The sequence below is a fragment of the Gymnoscopelus braueri genome (genome assembly GCF_963280865.1).
Source record: "Gymnoscopelus braueri genome assembly, chromosome: 21".
NCBI classification, from domain to species: domain Eukaryota; kingdom Metazoa; phylum Chordata; class Actinopteri; order Myctophiformes; family Myctophidae; genus Gymnoscopelus; species Gymnoscopelus braueri.
Window position 1 is genome coordinate 22,437,405 of NC_137623.1, and position 15,379 is coordinate 22,452,783.

At 41.6% G+C, this 15,379-nt stretch overlaps 2 protein-coding genes across 2 annotated transcripts; one reads left to right on the forward strand and one right to left on the reverse strand.

Moving 5' to 3' along the window:
* The first annotated feature begins 1,236 nt into the window (after window positions 1-1,236).
* On the forward strand, window positions 1,237-5,073 carry LOC308076799 (uncharacterized protein). The gene is made up of 4 exons (XM_080417281.1): window positions 1,237-1,286; window positions 1,480-1,824; window positions 3,108-3,308; window positions 3,976-5,073. The coding sequence occupies exons 1-4, from the start codon at window positions 1,253-1,255 to the stop codon at window positions 4,020-4,022; spliced, it is 627 nt and encodes a 208-aa protein (XP_080273407.1). The 5' UTR covers window positions 1,237-1,252; the 3' UTR covers window positions 4,023-5,073.
* Window positions 5,074-12,595: 7,522 nt separating this feature from the next.
* Window positions 12,596-15,157, reverse strand: LOC308077609 (E3 ubiquitin/ISG15 ligase TRIM25-like; the record flags this gene model as incomplete). The annotated part of the gene is made up of 1 exon (XM_080418356.1): window positions 12,596-15,157. One exon carries the CDS (start codon window positions 15,155-15,157, stop codon window positions 13,583-13,585), a length of 1,575 nt encoding a protein of 524 aa, XP_080274482.1. The 3' UTR covers window positions 12,596-13,582.
* Between the last annotated feature and the right edge of the window lie 222 nt (window positions 15,158-15,379).

Consider the following 15,379-nt stretch of genomic DNA (forward strand, 5'->3'; position numbering starts at 1 on the left):
AGACATCAGTAGAAGTATAGTAGAGTACAGACGCCATGAGACAAAAAACACATCATTATTATTTTTTTGACTAATGAAAAACTAAGAAGGAACTGAATCGTCGTATGTATGTGTTGTTTACTGTGCGTGAAACTGGATCAAGTACTGTCATCAGTATTTTAAGTACATATTTGCCTCATCAGTGATGGTGAACAAATAATCTCAAATCATCTATGAAGAAGTGAGGCTTGGCACATAGTGCAGCATGTGATTGCGGCGAGTCTGAGCAGACTGCTCAGACCACCCTTAGAAGCCGGCCACTTCGACGTAAGACCAGAGACGAGCTCATGTCTGCACGACACTGAGCTGGCCATGTGACGATACATGAAAGAAGAAGAAGAAGTGAAGAAAGGGAACTTGGAAAGACACTTTCGGACAAACCTCAAACCATTTGACTAGATTTTTCCAGCCGAAGACTGGAATCTGAAGGAACTGAAATCTCAACCAGGTATACGTTTCATGAAACCCGATCAGGATTTTATATGTCCCATGAATAATTTATCTTTCATTTATTGCCTTTAATGTTCATATAAAGCTACTGACTTTTGTATTTGCAAATAAAATGTAAAAGCGGTGATTTCCATGTCTGGTGAATGTAGATCTCATCAGTCTTGAAAAACGGCTGAGTATAGATCTCATTCCCAAAAAGGTCAGAAAGGGCAGCAGAAGTAAATGTTTCATGAGTAAGTGATTGTTGAGACTGAACCCCATAGGGCCATTCTGACTTTAATAATAATAATAATAATAATAATAATAACACATACAGTTTATATAGCGCTTTTCTGAGTACTCAAAGTCGCTTAACAAAATAGCAACAAAATAAAAACAAATGAGCTTTCTTGAATGAACCTTTCATGTGACACTTATTGCTCTTGTATCTCTATATGTGGGGTCTTTTTGGTTCAGGCTCTGGAGCAATAGGTCCAGTTGGCCCAAATTTCTATGTACAATGGAACATGTGGTATTGAGTTAGGAGTCCGGACTGAGGGAAGGACAGTTTTTGTTTGTTTCATTGCATGTTAAAACACTGACCGCAAAATGTGGCAAAGCGTCATACAGCTCAGGTGTCACAGAAAAGAACCACAACATGAAAACATTTCACTCAGCTAACCAATCACATTTTGTTTATCATTTAGTAGAAGTCTATTTGCTTAACATATTTGACATCAGTGTCAAAGAACTTGTCACTGTCAACTTCATTCCACCATCAGACATGGCAAAGCTGCATCTGATTTTAGCTCTTCTAGGTAACCTTTAAGTATTTTCTATTGTGTTTTGATATGAATGATTATCATTATTATAAAGTAAAGTATTATCATTATTAGGTTGTTCTTTTTTTAGTGTATTATTTTGAATGGGTTGCATCTTCTTTATCTGTGTTAAACTTTGTGGAACTATATGATAAAGTGTATCTAATTTCTTATTGTTTTCATGTTCCAGGTGTCATTTACATCAGTCAGGTCTCTGGATTAGAAGTGGAGTTGACAGTCAGACCAGGAGACAACATCACTCTCTACTGTGATTGCAGAAAATCACATGGAGCTGACATAGTGTGGTTCAGGAACTGCTCTCATAAAAACCAACCTACTCTTGAAATTAATGAACAAAATTCCCCTTCTAATTTCAAGTATAACCAATCTAGTCAATCCTATGATCTTCTGATAGAGAAGGTAACTGATTCTGACCTTGGTCTCTATTACTGTGGAGCCAAGGAGCTTTTGTTAGCGGAGGAAAAAGTTGAACCATTCTACAAATATGGCAACATCGCCACAAGGATTTCATTGAGTAAGTACTGTATTGTGCTACGCTTACTTTTATTTATTCATTACTATTTACAATTGGGTGCTCTGTGCAGAAGTGTAATTTGAGGTTTAAGCACAGGTGGGTATTCCTGCTGGGCATTGCTGCTGCCTGTTGCACCTCCGACGGTGCTGCTAGGCTGCAGGGTCGCCAGCTGGGAACCACCGGTGCCTCCACCACCAACTAAGGCAGGGGTGGGCAGCATTTCTTTCAAGGGGGCCATACTGACTTCGATAAAGTGAGTGAAGGGCCACACATTGGACAATTGAATTGAAACCTGCAACACATACTGTAGTGCTGAATTATGTTATAAATGCATACATTTGATAGACAGTAGACTAGACACGATTGACAACTTTACTATTATGGTCAACTTTTTTTACCCTTTTTTTACAGCTTTAATGTGAGTATCACTCACATTATCAAACATATTGCATTATGTTATTAATATGGATCCATGGCTGCCTGTTTCACTGTTACATTAAAAACATTTAACATTTGAGTACATACGGATGGAATATGGATCTATGTACTTAAATGGTATTAATTACTAATAATTAACTGGAGTCGAGTTCCCTCAAAACCATTGACATAATGCTGCCTTTTAAGATTATTGGGGGTCATTTTGTTTTTCTTTGAGGGCTTTGAGGGCCGGACTGAGATATCCCATGTGTTATTGTGCTTGTGTGTTTGTGGAATGAGTCCCAGAAATAACTAATAGACTAATTAATTTGTGGTTGTAAACAAGACAACAAGTCTATAACAGTGTTTATATTCTTTAACTCATTCTGTATTCCCATTAAGATATGGTCATTACAATACAAATAGTAACTCTAAACCTGGTACGAGACAATACCACCTATATTCTGAGGTGGTATCCAAAAGAGTGGACATCTTTACATTTGTTACATTTGACAGAGGTTTCTAATGAAATTACTTGGTTTTCAGTACTACTACTACTAATAATAATAATAATAATAATAATAGTAATAACAATAATAATGTTATATTTGCCATACAGGTATGTGCTGTTTATTCACAAATACTGTGTAACACATTTGCAAGAGAAAGAAATGACTAGATCACTGGTTCTCCAGAGCGTCCCTGGACCCTCTGGGTTCTTTCAAGGGGTTCTAAATGGACCCTTACAGGTCTGTAACTCTGAGAGTTATGGGGGTCCTTGAAATGAAATAAGTTTGAGAACCAGTCGGGTTGCAGCAGAAATACAAGTACTGTACCATGTGTCATTATCCATCCCTTATGAACAGATCATTCTCTTAATGACCTTGGTGACTGTGTCTGCAACTGTGACAGCAGTGTGAGCAGCAACAGCAGCACCAGCAGCAACAGCAGTGACAGCATTAACAGCAGTGACAGTGACTGTGGTATGAGCTGGCTCCTGTTGGTTCTCTCCAGAGCGATGAATCTTCTCCTGCTGCCCTGTGCCTACTATATAGGAACCATGTGTGGTAGGTCAACATCAGTAACAACAACAATTTACGCAAATACTCTACTTAAGATACATTTTGAGAATCTTTTAGTTTACTTGATTCTTCAACACCTTACCCGACTACAAATATTTGAAAACTTTAGTTACTATTAACTTTGTAAATTCTTATTAATACAAAACCCCAATTCTATAAAACAGCAGTTCCACAAGCTTTGCTATTTTCCATATCATTTCGCCAAACTTTTACATATCTTCAAAAATGTGTGTATGAGTACTTTTGGTACTTTTTTTTTGCAACTTATCGTTTTGATTACTTTTGGTACTTTTGATGCCACTACATACTGTATGTATTTTTACTCAAATAAAATGTTGAATACAGGATTATCTCTACTGTGGTATTGTTACTTTTACCTACAGTAAGTAACAAATCTGAGTACTTCTTCCACCACTGGTCATCATGTATGAGGCCTGGATCATTGAGAGAGTTTCTATTGAGGCTTAATTTGGCTTACAATTAAGAATCATTGTAGAATTATGGAACGTATGACACAATCTCTCTCTCCTGTCTCAAAAAAGACAGTTGATAAAATTAGTATTGTGATCAATTAAAACAAACATACTTGTATGAATTATATTAATATGATTTATATATCAGTCTAATACATTTGTCTTCATGTTGTAACCAGGGTACAACCGCAGCAAGAGAGAAGAACTTGAGAGGAGAACCAAGTGAACCAGGAACAACTGATATGAAACTGACATTTGAGTATGGTTACAATTTATTCCTGCTTTATAACTGGTAATCTAAGTTAATGGATACAGAATAGAATATTTTAGGACATGGATGGGTGTCGGGTTACTTTTTCCTGTCTTTTTGAATTTATTCTCCTTAATTTTAAATTAAGCACAATAGGAGCCCCTCGAAAACAAGATGCTGCATCCTCTAGTTACATTTTAAATAAATAAATTACCTTAAAAAAAATTGCTTGCAACAGCTTTGCACATAATAAAATTATTAAGAATAGATTTTGAACAGAGTAGCCGTGATTATCCTCTCCTGACAGTGGAAGAATTAAGCCACATACCAACTAAGAAATCTGGGTAAGCTCCTGTTCACCACCATAGAGACTGTTTCCTACTAAAGTTTAGTCACCCTGATGAAAGCTATGTGCCGCAATGTGTAGATCCTTTCTTGCCATGCATTAGCCAATCCAATAAAGGCTTTTTAATTGGTTGCTTTTCTATTTTGTTATTCGACATTTACATTGGTGTGTTATGCTGATACGTTGATGAATGAATACTACTGTCAAGATTCAATGAATGAATAAATAAATAAAGGGAAAACTAATTTATGAATGAACCACTTACATCCCTATTTCAAATAGTGAAAATAGCAAATGTACAATGTATGTAAGTATATGTATATGTATGTATATATGTATATGTATGTATATGTATGTATATGCCACTTTAGAGTAGGCTAATGCAGCCTTTAAAACCAGGAAAAGATTCCCAATTCCCAGATATACCATAATAAATTACTCTATGAGATATACAGTAGGCCTATACCAGTCACACATCACTCAATATATTGTGAAACCTGCCTTACAAAGGTTATCCAGGGACAGACAGAGTGCCACTCCCTCCCATTGTTGATGTGCCAGGCGGCAGCTTAGTTTCAGTTGAACCCAGTCACCATTATGTGTGGGTGTTGTTTAAAATATATTAATTTGCGATCAGTAGGTAGGCTACACTCTGAGATCTATTTAGCCACTACCTTTTCATCTTATTATAGACCCCTAATTCAAATAATGCAAAGAGAGTAAGTCAATAGTCTAATATGTAAAATTATGAAAAAAGTGTAATGCACATCAAACAATAATAAAACATGATTTATGATTAACATACTGATGATTGCACTTGACTTGATATTTTTATATGGCAATGTTTGAAATTTCAGTTCCTTCGTTTATTTATTTTTCACAGTTCTCTGTCTGCTGTAAATGTCTAGTAAAATGACATGTGGTTTGTCCGCAAGTGTCTTTCTAAAGTTCTCTTTCTTCACCATCACTGTGCAGTTCTTGCTGATGAGACAAATACTGACGGTAGAATAATGAGGAGAGAGCTCTATCCAGTTCCATGTATGGTACACAAATACATATGGCTGAGATTTCAGTTCTTTTTTCTCAGTTCTCTGTCTGCTGGAAAGGTCTAGTCAAATGATTTATGTTTTGTCAGAAAGTGTCTTTCCAAGTTCCCTTTCTTCACTTACTGCATAGTTGTAATTCATGTTCCTATCAATAATAATGTGTTATAACTATGTCTTTTGTCTCATAGGGTCTGTTCCCAAACTCATTCAACTGATGTCTTGTCACATTAGATGTGGTTGAAAAAGTAGTAGTAGCTTAATAAAAAGGTAACACACATGTACCTTTGATATGCTGCCAGGGTCAATCCTGTTTTAATTCACACTGGCCCACTCATTTGTTAGTTTCAAGAGTTGTGGTTTCCGTTAGGTGAACAAGTATTCGATGTTGATGAGAAAGTCTTAGACCATGCTTGGGTGGTGTAAGGTATGCCAGTGGAACAATGAAAGAAATAAGGCAGCTATTAGTAAACATTACTTCTTGCTGTCTGTCTTGTCTTGTATCCTCACCTGATGCAATCATGTACCGGTACCAACACAACACATCTCCTGCAACATATTAATGAGCATGCCATCCCGACACTGTACGAGTCACCAAAATCATTCAAACTAATTATAAAAAAATAATATTGTGAATATTTAGGATAGATTTATGTACATAAATAAATACATAAATACAAAATGTGGCACGGACATGTTCAAGTCTTGCCATGGACATGTTTGTCCAATTTATGGACATGTTGATGACCCCTGGTGTAGTATTGTTAGTGTTAAGAATTGGTATCGTAACTAGCGTTAAAGCGTAATGGTAAGAGTGTGAGAGAGGACATGCAGGTGGCTGCGGCAAGAGACAATATAAGTCGTTTCGCAGATACCGTCATTTTGGATATCCCGAACTGCATTATGGGTATGCGCAAAGCCGTATGCGAGTAAAAAGGTCCACCCGCACTTTGATAGTCTTGGGCTGTAGTGTGATGACGGCAGGATGACAGACACGGATGATCAATGTAGTAATTTAACTGTTCGTCAGTTAAGACAGTATTACTAGACCGTGAATTGTTGTGTCAAATGCATTACAAAAGGATTTAGTTGCCCTTTGCCGTGCAGCAACTGCTCAGCAGCTGCATGCAATTTCACAAGCAAAACTCATCTGTGCAAGAGTAATCCAAATAGTATCAGAATATCAACATGCACTCAATCAGAGTCAATCACATTTGATTCTCTTTGCCAATAAAGCTATCACTGGGCTTTGACAGAAGACAAACAAATAAAAGCCCTAAAGAAAACAGCTGCCAACTGCATTTCTCCAGCCAGTAGTCTTCATGGCTAAACAATAAAACATTTACAGCACTGCACCTACCTCAATGACACCATGTGGAGAAACAGTAGAATTTGAGGCAGTTTAAATAGATATGTATTGTATTGTATTGTATTGTATTGTATTGTATTGTATTGTATTGTATTGCATATGTTGTTGATTATTGAGCTCTGCATCAAACACTCTACAGATCAATCAAAGCTCTTTAAAACCTGTATAGTCTGGTTCACTATGTACTTTTGTTGGATTATTTTTTGAAGATTTGCAAAACTATACATTTTTGGAAAGGTTATTGTCTAAGGAATCAGAAAATCAATGTTTCCATTTGCCCAGATGTGTATATGGTGGCCATATTGGCAATTACAACATGGCCACCCTAAAATGTACGTTTTTTAATATCTCTGCCTCTAAATAAGCTGGAACATTGATTTTAACTGCTAAACCTACATTGTCAGGTTCAAGGAATCCAATGGTGCAAGTTATTATTTCATTTTTTTGTATCATCCCATTGATATAATCCACCATATGGGTTAAAAAACAGCACAGCCCAGGCAGTCAGTCAGATACTAAATGAGGCGCAGTTTATGGAGCTAGTTCAGGCCAGGCAACTCAAGGGATTGGGGCAACCGATCAGGTGACTAGGTCACATGCTCTTTCCTCCTGATCGGGTGGTTATAGGTACTGTGCTGTTACCTGCTCACTCTGGCTGCCCTGTCTTGCTGAGCCGACGTGCGTCGTTACTGCTGCTGCTGCTGCTTGCTGAGATCTGCTACCGCTGCTCGCTGCTTACCTGCTGCTGCCCATGAAAGTCATCCCACCCGCCTCCCCGGCATCCACCTGTAGGCTCTGTTTCTAGATCCCCATGGGGGTTTAATTCATTCCCTGTAAATGCTATTTGGCATGTAACATTCATTAAAATGTTATCCTTACAGGGAATGAATGGATTCAGAGGCCTGACGCCAAACCATGCTTCCTCATGCTTTCTATTCCATGCTCAAGCTTGCTAATAAATATATATTCTAATCCAATCTAAGAGTTGTCTGACTGAACTGTTCTTTTTATTTATTTTAACTGTGAACTTTGGATGTTTGTGTAACCATATTAAAGATCATGACATGTGTAATCATAGACAGTCTCTATGCATCATCATAATCATCATCATCATCATCATCACTTTCGTGCATCACAGCTTGGGAATCGTCATCGTTCTGGCACTGGCTGCTGCACTGACACATTTCAGTACAGGCTAAGTCCTTAGCTTTGCAGGAACATCTGCCAGAAGAACAGTCAGATTTACACTTGCATTGAACCATCTCAAGGATGGCCTTCGGAGCTGGGAGGACCTCTGTGGTCGTTGGTTTCAGCATGCCATCCAAGTGTTTGAAGTACCCATTTTGCAGGGGATCCAGCTGTGGATCCTGCAGAGCAATGGCTGATTGTGCCCATGCCCTTGTTTGGACATGGACTCTCAAGATGTGCTGCTTCAGAGCTTCAGGTGTTGGAGGGAGCTTGTCACTTTCTGCCCTGTGTTTGCAGAACAGATGCCATCGCAGTTCAGGGATTGTCTTGATGTTGATACCCTTGGGTGAGTAAGCTGCACATACAAAGGACTCCAGTGTTGACAGCATTCCTTCTGTCACTTCTGCTTCATCGACCCGACCAGGCGCGGAGGGACCACGTGCGGAGAGGCCCCGGCCTGTCCTCCGCACTCCTCCGCGGCCGACCCCGGCCTAGCGAGACCGAGACGCCCCCTCTGCCCTAGTTGCCCTGCCACGGCCTCGCCTCGAGCCCCATCACGGGGCTCGACGAGGAGATCTGTTTGCCGCGGGGGCGCGAAGCCGCGCTCCGGAGACTCGTTTCTCAAACCCTGCATGTGTCGCGTACTCCGGCGACCGACCAAACAGCTGCGAAACGGGCCATGGGCGCCGATCCCCCGTAACATCCCGTCGACCTGGGTAGAGGGCAAAGGAGGATGTGGCGACCGTCGCAGTGCGCACCGGAGCCAGGAGGCCTACCTGGTTGATCCGGCCAGTAGCATATGCTTGTCTCAAAGATTAAGCCATGCATGTCTAAGTACAAACGGCTTGTACAGTGAAACTGCGAAAGGCTCATTAAATCAGTTATGGTTCCTTTGATCGCTCCTCAGTTACTTGGATAACTGTGGTAATTCTAGAGCTAATACATGCAAACGGGCGCTGACCTTCAGCGATGTGTGCATTTATCAGATCCAAAACCCTCGCGGTGCGGCGCTCTCGGGCGCCGCGTCGTCCGCTTTGGTGACTCTGGATAAACTCGGGCTGATCGCCCGCCCTCCGTGGCGGCGACGTGTCATTCGAGTGTCTGCCCTCATCAACTTTCGATGATACGCTACATGCTTACCATGGTGACCACGGGTAACGGGGAATCAGGGTTCGATTCCGGAGAGGGAGCCTGAGAAACGGCTACCACATCCAAGGAAGGCAGCAGGCGCGCAAATTACCCATTCCCGGCACGGTGAGGTGGTGACGAAAAATAGCAATCCAGGACTCTTTGGAGGCCTTGTAATTGGAATGAGTGGACTTTAAATCCTTTGACGAGGAGCCATTGGAGGGCAAGTCTGGTGCCAGCAGCCGCGGTAATTCCAGCTCCAATAGCGTATCTTAAAGTTGCTGCAGTTAAAAAGCTCCTAGTTGGATCTCGGGATCGAGCTGACGGTCCGACGCCAGTCGAGCCACCGTCCGTCCCTGTCCCTGCCTTCCGGCGCCCCCCCGATGCTCTTAGCTGAGTGTCCTGCTTGGGGTCCGGAGCGTTTACTTTGAAAAAATAGAGTGTTCAAAGCATTTGCCAAGAATGTTTTCATTAATCAAGAACGAAGACGATCAGATACCGTCGTAGTTCCGACCAAAAACGATGCCGACTCGCGAGCCCTTAGATGTCCGGGGCTGCACGCGCGCCACACTGAGTGGATCAGCGTGCGTCTACCCTTCGCCGAGAGGCGCGGGTAACCCGCTGAGCCCCGCTCGTGATGGGGATTGGGGATTGAAATTATTCCCCATGAACGAGGAATTCCCAGTAAGCGCGAGTCACCAGCTCTCGTTGATTAAGTCCCTGCCCTTTGTACACACCGCCCGTCGCTACTACCGATCAGATGGCTTAGTGAGGTCCTCGGACGGGCCCCGCCGGAGTCGGTCACGGCCCCGGCGGAGCGCTCGGAAGACGCCCGAACTTGACTATCTAGAGGAAGTAAAAGTTGTAACAAGGTTTCCGTAGGTGAACCTGCGGAAGGATCATTACCGTTCTGTCCGGCACCCTCGCGTGGGGGTCTGGAATGCCTGAACATGCCACAACGTAAAATAATTAACAAATACAGTCCGAGGGCAATGATTACTGGCCTTTTGTACAGTCATTGCAAATAAAATGCTTGCAACGGGAACTACTTGGTGTGTGGATCTTCTCTCAAGTATACACTAAGTGTAGGCTACACTTTTTGATTCAGCACCCATCCTAGTAGGATTGGGATGTGCATGTCTTTGTAATAATTTCCGCAATAAACATCAGCCACAGTTTGATCATTTTGGACACAATTATGGAAGCTTAGAGTAGCAATAATACAAAAACTAAAATGTCTTTAAAAGTATCAGTGGTAAGTTAACATTTTCTTTAATTTTAATGAGCAAGTGAAACATGTTTTTAGGAACAGCTGGAATATGAATGGATAAAAGATTTTTTTATTACAAAGATATTGCAAGAAAACAACCACATCTGGTCATTTTGGACTCAGTCATGCATCTAAGGGTTAATGTTGTAAAGTTTTGTAGCTTTATAATTACCAGCATTGGATTCCTCGACACTGAAAATGTAGGTTTAGGAGTTAAAATCAATGTTCCAGCTTATTTAGAGGCAGAGATATTAAAAAACGTACATTTTAGGGTGGCCATTTTGTAATTGCCAATATGGCCGCCATATACACATGATTTTCTGATTCCTTAGACAATAACCTTTCCAAAAATGTATAGTTTTGCAAATCTTCAAAAAAGTCCAACAACATTTTAAATCAAAGCATAAGGAACCAGACTAGTAGATGGAGTTGTGTATTTCAGATCTTTTTTTGCTATGATACAAGTATAATTATAATTGAATGACTTTTTGGAGGGCAGATGCCCATATATTAGTTAAAAATGTAAATCATGATTATTAGAAAAGCCCTAAGAGTTTTGAACGGTTAACCAATTTAAAAGCCTATCAAAGGGACAGACAGTTGAAAGTTCTCACTTTTGGGCATAACATGCACGTGCATGAGATGAGACTACCCGTAGAAGCCGGCCTCTTCGACATAGGAGTAGAGACGAGCTCATGGCTGCACGACACTGAGTAGGCCATGTGACGATACATGAAAGAAGAAGAAGAAGTGAAGAAAGAAAACCTGGAAAGACACTTTCGGACAAACCTCAAACCGTTTGACTAGATTTTTCCAGCTTATGGCTGTAGTTACACTCCATACGGCATCTCCGTATGGAGATGCGACATCTCCATACGGCTGTGTTGTTTCTGTTGATAATCTGCAATGACGTCACGTGTTGTCAACGGTCAACCCCCTATGTAACAGTGGCCTATTATTTCCCCTCTTTCTTTCTTTCACACACACAGGGCCGGATTTATAGGAGTTGAGGCCCGTGGGCTAGAGTAATTTTCGAGGCCCCCCCTTCGCGCACGCGCACGTTTTTTTTTGCGGTTCTGGGCGGATTGGGTTCGTTTTTTTCGCGGTTCTGGGCGGATTGGGTTCTTTTTTTTTTCAGTTTTTGGTTTTTGGCATTACGTTTTTTTTTTGGTTAAAAAAAAAATCGGTGGCCCCCCCAGTTGGAGGCCCGTGGGCTGCAGCCCACCCTAGCCCAACGGTAAGTCCGGCCCTGACACACACACACACACACACAGAACATGCAATCCTGCGAGGCGGACCTTTGCAACACATACGCCACTTAAAGGCATACTAGGTAACGTTTTCAACAAAACTAAAGTTAAATTGTATATCTTTTGTGAGTGGCAAAAGTTTCACAACACCCACTCCATGAATTTCACCCCCGGAAGCCTTTTATTTATATATTTTCTATTGAACGTGGACTGGGGGGACTTTCCCGGGAAAATGACGTTCCTGGCCGACGTCATGACGTCGGCCAGGAACTACCGCAACGGTTTCCTGTTTGGCCAGGAACCATCGCGCTAATAACAAAAAGGAACCTCACGCTGATTTTAAGAGAATGTAGGATTGGAAGATCGAAAAAGAACAGAAAAAGAAAGCACAGCTCATGGTAACTAATGCTCCACTGGTTAAGAGAAACGATCCGTAGATAGTATAAAACAATTAAAAGATCGCTTTTTGAAACGCTTCCGGCTTCCGGTGAAAACGAATGGAATTCTGGGTAATCGAGGACTACGGAAATTGTATGCAGTGACGGTAGTGACCAGCAGAGGTTGCTAAAAATCATTATTTGTGATTCTGCATTGTACAACTTTAAAGACGCACACACACACACACACACACACACACACACACACACACACACACACACACACACACACACACACACACACACACACACACACACACACACACACACACACACACACACACACACACACACACACACACACACACACACACACACACACACACACACACACACACACACACACACACACGGGTCTAGGTTTGTAACACAGGATGGAAAACAGGTTGTTGAGCAAAGGTGTGCAAATAATGGAGGCGAAACAATGGTTTGAGCAAAAGGTGCTGGGTGCTTTTACTCTTCAAGCAGAATAATAATATTTACAATACTTACATAAACATAATGCACAGGGCATAGGATTAACCAAAAGAAAAGTAAGCCACTACCAGGGGACTTGGGTGTTGCCAAAATAACAAACAAAGCAGCTAGGGAAACAAAAGACAGACTAACTAACTAACTCAGTAGTATAGTGAAAACAAAAGCCTGCCTACCTAACTACTCTATCAGTGCAAAAATACATAGGTGGCAAACACCCCTTACCTAGTGTGCTTAACAATGTTCTACCTACGTGATGGATATGTATAGAGACCTCTGTCTTTCCTGTCCCAAGGCAGCAGCATACACAAAGCAAGTTAAATGTAGAACAGTTATGGAGTTGCTAAAGTTAGCTCTGAGAGTGTGGATGCAAATAGGTGAGATGTTGGTGAGAGAATGAGCTGAGGTGGAACCCAGCATTTTATAGACAGCAGATGGTGGTGATTGGATGAGGGTGGGGCCAGGTAACAGGATGATTGACAGCTGATGAGACCTGTAGTGAGTGACAGAGGGAAGGAGAGACAGACAAGGGAAGGAATACACAGGAATCCCAGACAACAAAACCAAACTACGTGGAACGTAACACACACACACACACACACACACACACACACACACACACACACACACACACACACACACACACACACACACACACACGCGCACACACACACACACACACACACTAAAACGACCGATCTACAATGTGAGTAAAAATTATTAAAAGTAAATAAAGTGAGTACAAATATTTAAAAGTAAATACCTTGAGTAAAAATACTTCAGAGTACTTAAATTGAGTAAAAATACTTAAAAGTACTCAAAATGAGTAAAAATACTTAAAAGTTGAAAAAATAGTAAAAATACTTAAAAGTTGATATAAACAGTAAAAATAAATCACACCCAGTGTGAAGTGGGCGGTGTGGTCACATGGAAGTTCACTTAAAGAAAAGTAATTTTGTGGACCAACCATTGTACACCCCTAACTTAAAAAAAACATATATGTGCCAATGTCCTTTTTGTCAAAGTCTGATTTACTTGAGGTCGCACAACTCAGCAGTGTGTCCAATACCCCAGACATTAAATCCAGCATAGAGGGGTTGGGTGAATGTGGTGTGGACTCTGTGGAGGAGAGTCATGGTGTCAGAGACTCTGTAGAAGGACAGAGTACCTGCACTGTGATCCAGATACACTCCTACTCTGGAGGACACAGGACCTGGGATTTTAGAATCAATGCCTCTGTGTGTAAAAACATAACATCCTGTCTGACACCATAAGGACCAAGATTTATTATTGTATCCGAAAGTATCATTATTATAAACTTTATATGAGACTGCTATCCTAACATTCTCTCCACTCCGCTCTACTTCCCAGTAACAGCGTCCAGTCAGACCCTTTCTACTCAGAACCTGAAATTCTACAATGGGATGAGGATATAATCGTTCTCTGTCCATCAATGTTACTTTTCTGTATTCTTTAGACAGAGACAGGTGTTGATGTGCTGTGTTTGGATCCAGTGTGATCGGACATGAATATTGTAAGAACTCAGCTCTGGTCTTGGGTTCTGCTGGTGACAGTAAAACATCCACTCTATTTACTTTATTTGAGACGTTTGTCCCTTCCTCTTTAAGAATGTCCTCTAGTTTGTCCCTCATCTTTGACACAGCCACGGTCACATCTTCAAAGTATCTCAGAGGACGGACATTGCTGCTGACTGGGTGTGTAGATTCACTGATCCTTGAGAGGGAGGTGTAACTGTGTAGAAAATGGACATGATCCTCTACGTGTGAGATCTGCTCCAGCTCAGTATGTCTCCTCCTCAGTTCAGTAACCTCCTGCTCCACACGCTTCCTCAGTTCTTCAGCACGACTCACTTCACGTTTCTGCTGGTCTCTGATCAGCTCCACTGCTCTATCAGCACAGTGATTGATGGACTTCAGCTCCTTGTGAAGCACCTTCACATCTTTCTCTCTCTCCTGGATTCTTTGCTTTATGTTCTGTTGACTCGTATCAAGCTCTTTCAGTCTCTCAGTCATTTCTGCTGCAGCTGAGACAATATTGTGACCTTTGTGTTCTTCCACGGAGCACAGAGAACAGATACACTGCTGATCAGTACGACAGAAAAGCTTCCTCACCTCGTCGTGACGAGAGCAGATGTTCTCCTGAAGCTCACTGGAGGCTTTGACCAGCTTGTGTTTCTTAAAGGCAGGAGATTGATAGTGAGGCTGGAGGTGAGTGTCACAGTAAGAGACCAGACACTGAAGACAAGTCTTCACAGCTTTCAGTTTACTCCCAGTGCAGGAATCACAAGCCACATCTCCAGGTCCAGCATAGCAGTGATCAGGAGGGACATCTTGGAGTCCTGTCTTCTTCAGTATATCCACCATGTCAGCCAACATGGTGTTTTTCTTCAGAACAGGTCTTGGGATGAAAGTCTCTCTGCACTGTGGACAGCTCAATGTCCCTCTTTGATCATCCTGACTCCAGTATCCCTCAATACACCTGCTGCAGTAGTTGTGTCCACAGGGAACAGTCACTGGATCCTTCAGTAGATCCAGACAGATAGAACAGCAGAACTGATCCTGATCCACAACTGCTTGTTTTGCCATTTTACAGCCGACTGTCTGATGAACAGAGTTTAGTTAGGTTTCACATTCCCAGAAATCACATGACATGAGGGAGGTTCTTATTTGTGTGTGTGTGTGTGTGTGTGTGTGTGTGTGTGTGTGTGTGTGTGTGTGTGTGTGTGTGTGTGTGTGTGTGTGTGTGTGTGTGTGTGTGTGTGTGTGTGTGTGTGTGTTGGAGGAGGAGGAGTGTGTTTAAAGAGACAG